The sequence below is a fragment of the Pezoporus occidentalis genome, unplaced genomic scaffold (assembly GCF_034315485.1).
Source record: "Pezoporus occidentalis ecotype Australia unplaced genomic scaffold, CSIRO_AGI_Poc_V1 ctg3, whole genome shotgun sequence".
NCBI lineage: Eukaryota > Metazoa > Chordata > Aves > Psittaciformes > Psittacidae > Pezoporus > Pezoporus occidentalis.
Window position 1 is genome coordinate 21,132,072 of NW_026914940.1, and position 15,152 is coordinate 21,147,223.

Sequence of the window (15,152 nt, forward strand, 5' to 3'; positions counted from 1 at the left end):
AGATCTGTCTAATTAAATATACTGAAAACTGAAGCTCATTCATTCTAGCTTTTTTAAGGAATACTGTGGGTTTTATCTTTAAACAGTAGGAAACTTACTAAGAATTTATGTCATTATTGGGATGTATATATAACATAATCCATTACTACACAGCAAAGTTGCTTCCCCTCTTATAAATAAAAAAAAAAAAAAAACAAGCAAACCATAGCAGTACTTAAGACAGGCCAAGGAAAAAGTAAAACTTAAAACTAAAACACACGATGGGAAATGTCTGAATATATGTAAGTACTTGTGATTTCGCTCCACCTATGAACACACCTGGAAGCGACCACATGGGTCATCACATCCAGTCTCTAATAACTGCAGACAAATCAGGGAATAAAAGTTTCCTGCACAATTTACAACAATAACGACTATCAGTGACTGAAAATTTGTCCCTAAAAAAGGCAGAACTAGCAAAACTTCCTCTAAGTAGACAACTGTAGCACATAGACAATGAGATTAATATTGCCCAAGATCTGGTTTCCAAGACAGCTTCTTAATTTGAAGACCATGAACTACTTCCTGTTTGGGTTATAGAAGTACGTGCTGCTAAAGCTTGACCTTTTGCTAATATTTTCTCATATCTCTATTTTCTCTGCAGGTGTTCTGTAGCTAGTGCTTTTTGGAAACTATGGCATTAATCCATTTTTTTGAAACTATGGCATTAATCCATTTGGGGGGGGCAGGAGAGGTTTCTTTTGGACATGTCTTTGCAGTTTTTTTGCCTTTTTTTTTTGGCCAGCTGCAAAGTAAGACTCAGTTAAATAGGACAAAGTAATGAAAATCAGTCTTCTAACAGTACACAAATCGAAATAATCATTAGAAATCCATTACAGAGCATTAGAAATATTTTTCTAAGACATATGTAACTCTCTGACCTTATGATGAGCAGCATCCAATATAAATTCTGCACGAATACTATTATTTTCTGGACTTCTGTAATCAAATAGTGAGTTGGTAAGGTAGGTCATCCCTTTTGCACTCAGATTTTCACCGCAATTAAAGAAGTAGGCCTCCTTTATGAGGTAGTAGAAATTAGTACAGCAAGGGAGAGAAAAAAATATAATCAAGTTAGCACAGCAGCTTCAGTTCTCTCATAATACACTACTAACATGGTAGCATCCCTCAAGAGCATATCTCACTATGAATACTGATAAGAAAACTAAAGTAATGTCATTCAAATAACACTCCAGTTCCTGACCATTCCCTCCCTATTTTCAAATGATTAAAAATGGCCTGAGCTATAATACAGAACATGCTAGATTCATTTGAACAGAAAAAATCCCCAGATCATTGTTACTCTAAATTCTGCCCCATCCTATTAACCATACACGAGCTTATCACAACATACTCCCATTTCACTGGCTGACCAACACCTTTCAGATATTTTCTCTCCTCTTCATAAACGGTTATTTCAGTGTATGACCTGCTTACTACTGAGACGGGGGGGGGGGGGGGGGCACAAAATTGTAAAATGGAATATATAAACTTTTAGAATCAGTTTTAAGTAATGTTAAATTTGATGGCTTTGTAACAGTAGCAATGGAAAATTACTGAGGTGCATGATACACAGAAAAAAAAAACAACAGAGTACAGCTAGAGAACATACTGAGAATTCTTGTATAAGATAAACCATTATAGCTGACGTAGTTTTAGGCCCTATGACCTTAGTACAAAATGAATGTAAGAAGAACAGGCTAGAAGAACAGGATGCAAGGATAAGGAGTATCTGGGAATAGCAGGTGTCCAGGATGGGCTACAGTTAAACTAACTGATAAGTAGGAGGACAGGAGGATTATTATGCCTGTGGTGCTAATGAATCAATTAAACTGGTATAAGCATCTACTATGCGTGCTTCAAAGGCTATCTGGATATCTGATTTTGTCTTAAGAGACTGAAGCTCTGCTTCTACTTAAAATACAGATATTAATACTGTTTTACTCCTTCACTTGATATTGTTCTCACCAACCTTATTGAGAAATTAGGCAAAATAATTATTCAGTATTTGAGCCACACTTCTATTATCTTTATCGTACAGTATTCCCATATCTTTCCTTCAAATCTTCTGTTGATTTAAACACTTTGAAAGGTTTTCAACTGTTTTAATTCGTTATACAACATTAAAGTATGCAGATAAACAAAATGATGGGGAGCAGTGGGGTTGTCAAAAAAAGAAAAAAAGGTCTCCTGTTTTACAGCTTCTCACTCTTGGACATTTGTCTTTCCAGCTGTAAGTAACAGACACTGATCTCTATATTCAAGTGACACATTCAAAAAATTTAAATCACAATTGGTAACAGCAGCCTTCCCAATTCTTGCAACCAAATATTTTAATGAAGCATACCAGAACTGCCTATTCAGCAAGTCAACTGACACATCAATATACTTACTTCATCGCTCCTATTAATGTTCTCTTCAAAATCCTTAATTCCCATAATTCCTTTAAGGCACATAGCTTGGCAACCAACAAAACCTATTTGGCAATCAAAGAAAAGTTCACCTTTCATAAGGACCTAGTGAGGGAGAAAGAAAAGTGATATTTTGAAGAATTCTGAAGAATTCTGCTCAACAGGAAACAGACAAGACGGACAAAAGTGAACCAAAATATGGTTAAGTTTATATATTTAAAGCTTTAATAAAGAGCAAGTTCATCAAACAGGGCACTTAGAAGGAAGGTATTAGTCTGGTGTCTGATTACTATAGAGCTAGATCTTTAGAGAATTTCTATCTAAGTGATTATTACAACAAACACACCCAACACAGTAGAATATGAAAAATCAGTAATGAAGTAATTTCAAAATATTTTATTGGAAACTACTTATGGTATTATTTATAATGAATAAAAAAACCCTGTCAATGGAAAATTACCTCAACTGTGGTTCCTTCTTGTTCCCAGCATAAAACTTCTTTGGATTTAACTTTCTGAGGGCTGTAATAACTACTTTCAGCTTGCATTTCAGTGAGCTATGAAACAACAGGATAAACACCTTATATAAGTCAATATTAGTATTAAACAGCAGTAATGTCATTAATACACAAAACTGATGAAGACAAATTAAACTATGAGCCAAAATTTATTAACAAGCAGGAAACAGGTGCAGTTAAACAGCTGTAACACATTATCCATATTAGAACTTCTCATATTCAACTTCTGGTTGAAGTATGCCATAACTGAAAGTTTTAAATCCACTACAGTATTTTTAGTTTGCTTATTTAAAGAGAAACTATGTGAAAAGATGGAACAGATACACAGCTGCGTTATTAACATAGTATCAAATTAGCTTATAAATTGCTGTAAAAGTCCATAAATACATTATTTATTCTTCCCAGCAAATAATTAAACAACATGATAATATTAAGGAAGCATTTTCATTACAAACATACTCATTTTTGTTTCTCATCATGGAAAACATGTATTTATATTTCTTGCATGATTTCAATATAAAAATTTCAAGTGGCAAAACCCACATTCAGGTTAAAAAGCATAGAACCTGCAGCTAAAAAAAAAAAAAAAAAAAGATAAAAAGAGACACAAAATAACGAAGGTGCCATGTTTTGCATTAAAAAATACTTGTTTATTTGTGTTGAGCAGCTTGAACAGTTCAAATTCTCAATTTTCTATAAAAATATCCACAATATCCACAAGCTCTCATTATTTTCAAGAGTGGATACACATGGATGTTGTTTCAAATTAAATTTTTTTAATTCAAATGTCCAAGAAAATTGTATGAAGAAGAAAAAAAAAGTATCACTGATCACCCTTCAGCTGTGTGCAATTATTGTAGAGGAAAAGCAATTAATTGATTAAAAGAACTCAGACATTACAAGAATAATTTTCACCATTATCAAAAATGCTACATTTAATTTGGCATGATTTTTAGCTGGAATGATATCAACTGCTCAGAATGCTAATGCAGAAACTTGACCTTATTTTTTAACCAAAATATGAACCACAAATTAATTCCATACATTCTTTGCATGCAAGCAGAACAATGAAATCTGTTTTCCTCCCAACTGTCACCATATTAGTATCATACATCACATTTCAAATTTATAGAATGCAAGATGTTACATTTTAAGTAGTTTTTATCACTTCTTAATATAAAATGTGTAAACTTGCCAATGAAACATTAGAAAAGCCCAATGCAGCAAATCATATTCTAAAGAGAAATAAGTATTATTTTTAATGAGTTTTTTCATGTGAGGAAAGAGAGCACAAAATTACTACTGTATGACAACACACAAAAGTAAGAAGATGCTGAGCCACGAAAAATGAGAAATTTGACATTTGGTTGGTTGTTCAGATTTAAATTCAGGGTTTTTTAACTAAAGGAGGAAGAAATTATTTTCCATTATTTATTTTTAGCCTGGCTTTTCTGCTGGTTTGGTTTTTTGCTTTGTTTTAAACTATGGCTGAAGCAGACTAACACAAAAGAACAAAACTGAATGTTTGTGGAAGTTATATTATGCAATCAAATTTGACAGAAGACTGAAGGCTTAAAACATTAGCCTCCCCCACGGAATGCTTGCAAGTCCCAAAGTCACTTGTCTCATCCTTTCCGACAGTTGCTGAGCAGCTAAATGCTCTGCCAAACAAAAATAGCTAAGAGAAAGTAGCCATGAAGCCCCTTAAAGCACTCTCTTGTGCACAAATGACAAGCCAAACAGGCAACAAAGGAGCTGCTGATGGTACTGAGAGTATAATCATGCACATAAACATTATATAAGGATTATGAAAAGTACTGCTGTTAATCTGAAAGGCTCAAAGTCATAAAAATCAATCTTAGTTATCCTGCTTTTCATAGAAACGGTAGTATTTCCTGTTCTGAAGGATTCTGGCCTTGATTTAACATATGTTTAATTGTACAACCAAGAGCCAGTTTCTACTATAGTTCTGCATACAGAACTGCACGCATATAGTTTGGCATGTGAAAAGTATTTTGCTAATCCAGAAACTTAATTTTTCATTTCTGTCAGTACATGTCAGTATCTTATTCAGACTTTCCAATAAGCTTATGCAAGGACTAGAGAGAAGCTCAGCAACTGTTTTGAGACTGGTTTGCAAAAAATACTCAACTCTTTCTCCACATACATAATTTATAGCTCAGAGTGTGTATGCCTTTTAGCCTTTTGTTTCTTTATTTCAATTCCAACCCATGGAAAATAATTTCAATATTATCAATCTAAATGCATATTTGCACATATTACAGCTTAAAAAAAGAAAAAAGCACACCTATAATTTACAAACTATATGATACTAAGGCTTTTTCATAAAGAAATAAACAAACATCAGATAGAATCTGCAATAAATGATCATAGAAAACCTTTTATGCTTTCTCTTCCACAAAAAAAAAAAAAACTAAGTAAACTAGTTTCTTTTTAAGATGAAAATGTTTGCGCTCAAATTCTAGCTCAAATGGCATAAACACCTTACATTGCAATAACAACACCATACCTTCAATGTTCACATTTTTTGTTATTTGTTAATGTAGTATTCCCTGTTTCAAGTCAAACAGTACACAAGCACTCAGATAACCTTTATGTGCTTTCTCAACAAGCCAAGTAAATCCTATAAAACATAGGGAAATACTTACCTTAAAAGTTACTGTTGCCTTTGTACAATAAAACCCAACTGAAACAATAGGATCCTTGAGGGATTGAGATTTCTGCTGATGCAGCATTGTTCCATCATCAGTTCCAGCAGAATCATTCTCTTCATCATCATAACTCACAATAGCAGGAACAAAAGACCAAGCCCAAGAAACCCATCCTTGTTGCTGGTCATCATCTTGATGTAAGTAAGGATCTTGATTAATATACTGCGTAGGATATTGCATTACTGAGCTTGTTTCATCTTCCGCACCTTTTAAAACGAAAACTAAGTCAAATTTCCAATCAATCATGCTTGAAAATTAATTTATTATACTTGAAATTGTAGTATGTGAAATTTATCTGGGACAGTATTCCACATATGAGATACTTGATTTATGATCATAGAAAATACACAGATTTTCAATTTCTGAATATAAATTTGCAAACACTTGTTTGATTCATTAACATTTTCCTCAAAAAAAGGTCTTTGCAATAGTTCTATTATCATACATCTGCAGTAAGACCAGAATTTGTCATGTTTTCAAGACAACTTCTAAATAATGATCTACTACAATCTTGTCGCTTTCAATTTTAACGTTAAATTAAAAAAGGACCTCAATTGTAAAAGCCCTGATGAGGTAAAAAACCTTTCTTTAAAGTAACTTTTCAGGTATTCAAAGGTACAGGTTTATCTAGACTCAAAAAAAGCTGGTATGCCACTTGCAAGACAAAAAAAAAATATTTTTTTTTCGTAGAAGGCCAACAGTTGAGATAACATTTAGGACAGAATATGGGTTTTCCAAAAGATACAAGTCTGAGATTCATGATCCAAATCAGTAACACGGTGCATGTACAAACAGCACAATTAGCTTAGCCTGTCTGGCTTCATCACCACTCTTATATGACTCCTGCAGGGTATTAGCTACTTCAGAATTACCATTCTGAATGGCACAGTACAGGACAGATACAGTATCGAATGTATTTTTTATCCAAGAACAAAAGTAGGCATAACCCCTATACCCTGTACTCAGAGATACAATTCCTATGCATTTCAAAGTTTTTACTCTTTAGTCAAATTAGTCTTAGTCTTTTAGTCTAATTATTTATACACTTGTGCAATGGGAGAAAGCACATGAAAAACCACTCATAAGAATTCCCTGCACATACTTAGAGGTGAGGACACCTTCTCCCACAAGGGCAATGCAAGCTTCCTTCCTGCTCTCTTTACAAAGCAGCGTCAGAGATCAGATTTCAACCCAACTGTAAATCTTGAAACACAGGAAATACAGAAGAGGCGCACACAGAGCCTTGGAAATGGCCAAGACTTACTGTCAGATATAGAAGGAAAAAAAACTTGATAAAGAGCATGACTAGAGTAGTTTAACCTAGACTACAGCTGGCAAGTGCAGAAGAAATGGTAGAAGGTCTGCCAAAAGAAAGGAAAAAAAAAGTGGAGTCATGCGTAACATTCAGCCATCACTTAGCATACCTCTTGCTGCAGGATGTGTACACACAGAGACAACAGTAAAAGATGCCAAATAATAGTTTGGTTTATAACATTATTTAGTATTTTGGAAGCCAATATAAGAACACACAAGAGCAGCTAGACTACAGTGGAGATATCTATATACCATGAGAAAGAAGACAGAAAAAGAGGAAGATACACCTATCTTCCATCGCTAAATTGAAACTACTACAAACACTATGTATTAAACAGTCCAACTTTGGAACAAACACACATCAGTCTAGTGAGCAACCCACAAAATCCTCTAAATACTTCAAAGTAATACTGACTGTGTTAGTTTGCAACCAGGTAAGGCTGATCCAGCTAAGACTGTAGCTACCTAAATACAAGAGCTGGCACTAGGGGTAGAGGGAGGGAATACATCACCATCCCTGCTGGCAATACAAGGCATTTTCATCCGGTTGAATCAACCATGAAACTGCCTAAATGAAACTTGGTAAGCACTTCAAGAACACAGCTGTAGATGTTCATTCTTGTATCCCTAAGTAATGTAGATATTAAATTCATTTCCTCATCCATATTTTAGCTGTTATAAATTAAAGAAGTGACTGCAAACTCACAGCTAGGACACTATAATTAATCATGAATACAAAAAAAAATGGGATAAATCATATTTAAAAAAAAAAGAAAAGAGAGAGACATTTAGAAGGAGCAAGAGTTATCTGACTGATAACAAATGCTTTGGTGCTGACCTTGAGAATGCAATAGCCCTTAAATCTGTCCTTGCAGCATGACCTGTCCCTGGAGAATCACAAATATAACACCACATATGCTTTCAGGGTAATAAATATTTCCTGTATGACTTTCCTTTGCATGTATTTATGATACAGGGAGGAAATAATACGAACACCAGCAGAAACTAAAATCTTATGCACCAAGCTCTAGTCTGAAAGGCATTCTGTATCTCCTTTTAAAAGCAAATGTACAGCCAACACTTTCTAGTTGAAAATCTGATGCCATCATAATTGTAGCACAAATTACAAAGTCACACACTCAACTGACTGTATACTGATACATTTAAGAGGTATCACACTTATTTTGTAGACAACAACCCACTACAGTGATTCGTAGCCAAGGTACCAGTACTGCAAAACAGTTAAAACTTCAAGATTTCTTATTTCTCCATTGATAACATAATCTTCCTTAAACTCAAACCTCTGGGTCCTACTACACTAGAATACACTCCCACCTTACAGACAACCGTAAATCAAGGGAAGAAATCATAACTCCCTTTTACTACCAAGTTGCACAGTCTACTGGATATGGAATGAGAATGTAATATTATAGAAAACCTTCAGGTTCAACTCCAGAGAATCTGCTTTCTCATGGTATGTATCTCCATCTAGTTAAACAAACTTCCCCAAGCTTCTGCTCCTAGTCTACTTGCCTTGTCTTACTGTAAATTGAAACTACCCAATAAATAATGATGCCACAACAATTTTGAAGTGCTGGAATAACACTAATAAAGTACTCCCCATGAAATTACTTGGTGGTGCTAATCAATTACTTTAAAATTCCAATTACTTAAATGATATCCCAACCTCAATAAAATTCAGAGCAGATGTATGAGTTACTTAATGGTGACACACAAACAAGTGGCAGTGATTTTAAAACACCAGAGCCAGGACAAGAGGTAGGAGATGGATTTTCTATTTTAACGGCAAAGGAGACTAAATAACGTGAAATACCACAACAAAAGGGCAAGTGCCACTGATTTGAGGTACAAATAACTAGGCAGTTAATATTAAAGTGATATGTAAGTGTAGATACCAAATAGGGACAGGAAGATGTTAGTTATCTGACAATGCAAAACCAAAAAGTGGTTTTTTTATATCTCACATACAAGTTCAAGCAGAGCAACTGGAAATACACTTTGCTCATCGGAAGCACTAACAAAAAAAAGTTGCTTGCATTCTGCCATCTACATGAAACCACTTTTAAAATCAACAGCAGGAAAACTGTCTTGATACTTAAGCTCTTATAAGTAAAAACTAAAGGCCAACGTGTGACTCCTATATTTCAAAGATTTAATCAGATTTTGAGGGGTCTCTATTCAAGAAGCATTAATGTTTTAATGGGATCTCAGCAACCAGTTACAATCCATTATTATAGACGCCTACAACAAAGTTAGTTACTGTCACACTATCAGACAGCTGCACAACGGATTGACTCCAAAAAGCCCATTCCAGAGGTGTCTGTCTACGCTGAATCTTCAGTCTGTTGAAATACAAATTGCAAGTATACCTACTGTTCCTGAAGGATACCAAAATATATAGGCAAAAAAACCCCTCCAATAATGGAGGTAGAAAAAGATTATAGGGGTTTACTGCACAGGTCATTTACCCCACAAAACACAGGAAAACATAAAAAGCTGAAATAATATTATATAGCCAGGTACAAAGATCATCTTGTATATGTCCATTTCTAACCCTTATGAGAAGACAGACAGAAAGCGCAGGGATGAGAAAAACACACAGGAAAATGTAACTGCACACATGACCTTTTTTCCTGACATCATTTCAGTCAAACTAGGGGTCATTTTCTCCACTATGTTTCTCCACTCCCCCACCCAAACCCTTTAACACAGGGCGCAGCTGCTTTTCCTCATCAAGTATTGATAAATAAATCTATTTCAGTTCTTCCATTTTTGTCCTATTAGAATACGGCAGAATCAATTCCTTCAACAACTAACGCTCACCTAGAATTTCTCGCTGTAACAAACTACTTGTACCTGGTTTTCTCAGTCAACTCAAATCTCATATTCAGCCCAAAGCTGACAATATAGTAAACTCATTCTCATGACCTGCTTTCTGTTCCATTGGTATCCAAAAAATTCCTCACACTACTGTTCCAACCACAGTTTTCAATAAGGAGCAACTCAGCCCATTAAAAAATGAGTTTCATAGGATCTATGCAACATTTTATTCTGTTTCCTGCTGTAGAAGTGTTAACTACTTGCGTTCAAAGGCCTACTTTACTTTCAGTTAGCTTTTTGAGAGTAAAGATCATGATAAGGTCAGTGTGCTTTACAAATATTAGAAAATACCATAACATTCCTTTGGGATGTTTCCATCCTTTGGGATGGAAAGTTACTGTTATTATTGCCATTTTACACCTGAAAAATACACTTCATATGCTGGAATCACATCTGCCATGGATTCCATTTTATGAAAGAAAATAAAAAAAACAAACCCTAAACTTCCACAATACAGATTCTTAAGGCAAATATTCAGAGTAGGTAGCACCAGAAACTCTTAAAACCACTCTCAGAAGCTCAGTAGCTCATACTGCTCATGATTCCAGCTTCTCTTATCTGTCCCAAGCTTCCTATTCAGCATCTCTTAACTTCATCATGCAGACCCACCTCACCTGTCTGTCCCGCTGCCCTGCATCCCTCCCTCAGCAATGCAACTTTCCATTTCAAGTCCACTGTTGTGCACGCAACAAGTGCTAAACTTCTGCTTGAGCTTTTTCTGTTCTTCAGTCATTTCAGATCATTCTTTACTTAACCAGCTCTAGTATTTCAGCCTCAGATCATCAACCTCAACAGCTCTATACAACTAAATTCCAGTCTCTCCCTTGCATCCTGGCTTCTTGTCCTCTTTCATGCCAAAACTGTTTACACGTCTAGTTACATTAGCAAATTTTCCACCACAAAGCGAAAGCTTATTCTCAAATCCAATCCTACCACAAATGCAACCACTGGTTCTCCCACAGGCCCTTGTCCAAACCCTTCTCACTTTTCTATCACTCTGCTCTGAAATACATCGATTTCCTCCTTTGCATTAGCAGGACAGATATCCAGGTCCACAATTCAGGTAGCCCTCTGCCCATCAGAAAAAAAAGCCCTGTCCAGCCCTGAGCAGGAGCATTGTGCAGTGCACATACAGTATTAAGTGAATTTTTAGACCACATTAAAGTGAGTTTCTACCTGTATTTCTGACCTGTAATTTTATCTGTGTATTTTGAATGCTTTCAGCTTAAACAGAATGTGAGCAGACTTTTTCAGGTACCAAAATACATGTTCACGACACAGGCTACTCTGCTGAAAAATCTCTAGGCCTTGGTATTACATTGGGGTATACAAGAATAAACCAACTGCTGCTGGAATATTCTTAGACATGTATAGGTGACTGATTTTATTATGTCAACAGCAACATAATAAATGTAAGTTCCGTCCAAAAGACTAAGAAGTTGTGATAACTGAACCCAGTAAATTATTTAAACTGGAAGGGTGGGGACTGCTTACGAATAAATACTGGGTAAAACTGCTTAATGAATCTCCAGAACTCTTTCAAAGAGTTATAAGAACACAATCTATGACGGAGGTCTGTACATTATTAAATTTAGGCACAATTCCAGTAGAATTAGTCTTGGATTTCATGAAGTGTTACTCTTGCAAAAGAAAACTGTAGCTAAAGTAGCTCAGCAGATAACACTTGTCATTTAGTATTGGACTTGATCACTTTTTTCTTTTTCTTTTCAGAGAATAGTAGCACATTCAAAGTTTCTTCAGAAAAGCTCAAATCTGTGGTTGGAAAATTGGATAAGAAAGGTACCATGAAGTGCTAAGAAAGTGAGGGGTTTTCCTTCTGGGACACAGACATAATATGAAGTCAGAAGAAAAAAGAAAGTCACAAACTGATGGCATGGGTAACCTGATTAATGTCAATCTGGCACTCCTGCTTAACTGCACTGAACAAGGGGGGGGGGGGGGAATAATTAGGTATTTAGAAGTTTTATTTATGTGTGTGTATGTATGCCTACACATATACTAAACTCTATGTACGAAATAAGCATAAATGGTATGAATGCACAAATGGTATCAGTTTTAGCCTCTATGTGGCAAAACATTTTGCAGGAAAGCCAGAATTGAACTGTTTCTACAGTTCTCTAGCTTCGCAACTAAACAATTGTCATCTTGTGTTCTGGAGGAGGCTGTTCTGTCAAATATATATGAGCATATAATTAAACTCAATGACAATTTTTGAGCACAATGTAGTTGAACAAAAATTGCATAGGAAATTACAGATTTCCTCCTTGGTAGTTATCATCACTGCAACCTTAGTCTGACAACTCGTGTGTACATCAGTGTGAAGTTACATGATACTATTTCTTTGTTAGATTACTATTTTATTAAAAACTAGGAAGTCATGTTCACAGTTGTTCAAAAATGAACCCAAATAAGAATATTAAGTACTTCTAATCATATGTCTTGGGTAACAAACTCCACATTTCTTGTAAGGCAAATAGTTTCCAGTGCAGAAAGCTATTTGAGCCTTACAGAAAATACAAAAACTGTTTACAGACATCTTATTTGCTCAGTTCCACATAGCAGGAGCATCACTGTTGCATGGTAGTGACAGATAAACCCGAAGCACCCTACTGTGTCACAACTCCTAAAACAGTGGTCTTGGATAACATCTAACCTTAGTTTAGTCAGGACCATCAGAATACTTTTCAGAATAGAACATAAAAAATATATTAGAGCACTTCGTACTTACCCAGCACAATGAACTGCCTCTAACAAACTACAGATTGCCAAGACACTTTGCAATGACTAGCCTTGCAATTTATACTTGTAAAAAGCAAAGAAATTAATGTTTTTAACATTTCTTTTTAAAATATAAAAGTATATTTACCTGTGATATTTCCCAACATATCTTTAGTGTGGCTAATCAAATCTTCACTTTCCCCATCTTTGAAGTTGCCTATTTCTCCATAATAAAGAGCAATCCCAAGTTGCATTATACGTATGAACATAGGAAGCTGCTGATCAGAGATTGAAAGTTTCAAACTTTCAACTAATGTGTGAATCTATAAAATGAAAGAGAACAAAGCAAATAATAACAAAGCTCTGTCATTATTACGGCCAACTTTTAAATCATATTCATTTTGTATGAGCATTCTAATTTCTAAAAGCAAAATCTGCAATACAACACAAGGCAAAGGGCTGCAGACAATAATTGTCAAAAGTATATGCTGTTTGGGCTGCTGCAGAAGCGATCTGCAGGCTGAAATGTCAGATGTAATACATTTGCGTATATATATATAAATGTTTTGGTTGTTTGTTTACAATTGTTGTTGAAGAAATTTCTAAATCATAAGTCACATAAGAACATCTGATTAAACTTTCATTTTTGTTACAGAGTTTCATAAAAGTCTTTGCGTGCTAAAAGAAAACTTAAATACACTGGTTTTAATACACAAAGTCCTTCATTTTGATTCTTTCCCATCTTTTCTTTCTTCACCTTTGGACCATTATTCTTTAGATCATTATAGACAAATATTAATTCACTTAAATATTGATCTATCATCATATATCTAAATGTTTCAATTGAGCACATCTCTGAATATGTTCAGAAACAGTATCTTCTTGAAAAAGCAAAAAAAAAAAAGAAGGTGAGAGAAAGAAAAAATGTTAAAAAAAAGATTTAAAAGTAAGTAAACTATGTAGAAAATAAAAATACCTAAGAGTTTATATGGGTGGAGGGGGAGAAGCAAAAGACGGCTTTGAACCAGCTGAAATATGCCTTACAAAGGGGCAGGGGCAATAAATGACCACAAAGAAAGATAACTAGAAAAGCTTAATACAAACTTAATTAAATTACTACTGCCTGAGAGTACTCTAGTATGTTTTTTATTTTAGTCCAGTATCCACTGAAAAAATTAAGTAATAATGAAAAAACAATAATCGTCATTTTTACAACAGTATCATTTTAAACTATATGGAAGACTGTGTCAGTATTTCCATTAATGTGTGCTGTCAGAGGTTTGTAATTTGATCACAAACTTTTGCTCTGCAAAACTGGCATATAGGACTTAGCCAGGTACAGATTATGTCTCCAAAATTAACAGAACTATATGGCTAATTTAAAAATCAGGCTTTTTAACATTAAGATTCACTGTCGATATGCAGTAATCATACTGTCACCACAGAACATAAAGACCGTAACTAGTAAACTATAGACAGTCCTATGATGATTCCTTATTATCACTGGAGTTCAGAGATATTCCATAGGTCCTACACCTGGTCGGAGCAATCCCAGGCACACCTACAGGTTGGGCAAAGAAGAGATTCAGAGCAGCCCTGAGAAGAACTTGGGGGTGCCGGTTGATGAGAAAATGAACATGAGCAGGCAGTGTGTGCCTGCAGCCCAGAAAGCCAACCGTATCCAGGGCTGCATCAAAAGGAGCGTGACCAGCAGGTCAAAGGAGGTGATCCTGCCCCTCTACTCTGCTCTCGTGAGACCTCACCTGGAGTATTGTGTGCAGTTCTGGTGTCCTCAACATAAAAAGGACATGGAACTGTTGGAACAAGTCCAGAGGAGGGCCACGAGGATGATCAGGGGACTGGAGCACCTCCTGTATGAAGACAGGCTGAGAAAGTTGGGGCTGTTCAGCCTGGAGAAGAGAAGGCTGCGTGGAGACCTCATAGCAGCCTTCCAGTATCTGAAGGGGGCCTATAGGGATGCTGGGGAGGGACTCTTCATTAGGGACTGTAGTGAGAGGACAAGGGGTAACGGGTTAAAACTTAAACAGGGGAAGTTTAGATTGGATATAAGGAGGAAATTCTTTCCTGTAAGGGTGGTGAGGCACTGGAATGGGTTGCCCAGGGAGGTTGTGAATGCTCCATCCCTGGTGGTGTTCAAGGCCAGGCTGGACGAGGCCTTGGGTGATATGGTTTAGTGGGAGGTGTCCCTGCCCATGGCAGGGGGGCGTGGAACGTGATGATCTTAAGGTCATTTCCAACCCTAACTATTCTATGATTACATACTTTTTTGTTTATAAAACTTGGAATAAGGACATGTTCCAAATTATTATCAGTTACCCTGAGCCAAAAAAAAAAAAAAAAAAAAGAAGTATCCAAGATTTTGTGACAATTATTATCTGGATAAAGACTCATATGGCCACTATCATATCCACAAATCTCCAAATTTGCCCAAAGTAATCAGAGGCATACAGCTGTGCAGCACATACAAGAAACAGGGGC

General features: G+C 35.7%; 1 protein-coding gene across 8 annotated transcripts in view; it reads right to left on the bottom strand.

The window, feature by feature from the left end:
• VPS13B (vacuolar protein sorting 13 homolog B) overlaps positions 1 to 15,152 on the bottom strand; it is a 439,567-nt gene that overhangs the window by 378,041 nt on the left and 46,374 nt on the right. For all 8 annotated transcript variants that reach the window (XM_062627313.1, XM_062627314.1, XM_062627315.1 and 5 more), the window contains 5 exons: positions 12,802 to 12,976; positions 5,637 to 5,905; positions 2,911 to 3,006; positions 2,433 to 2,555; positions 921 to 1,058 (listed from right to left, as the gene is read on the bottom strand). In XM_062627313.1, coding sequence (XP_062483297.1) covers positions 921 to 1,058; positions 2,433 to 2,555; positions 2,911 to 3,006; positions 5,637 to 5,905; positions 12,802 to 12,976 — 801 coding nt within the window. The remainder of the gene's footprint in view (positions 1 to 920; positions 1,059 to 2,432; positions 2,556 to 2,910; positions 3,007 to 5,636; positions 5,906 to 12,801; positions 12,977 to 15,152) is intronic.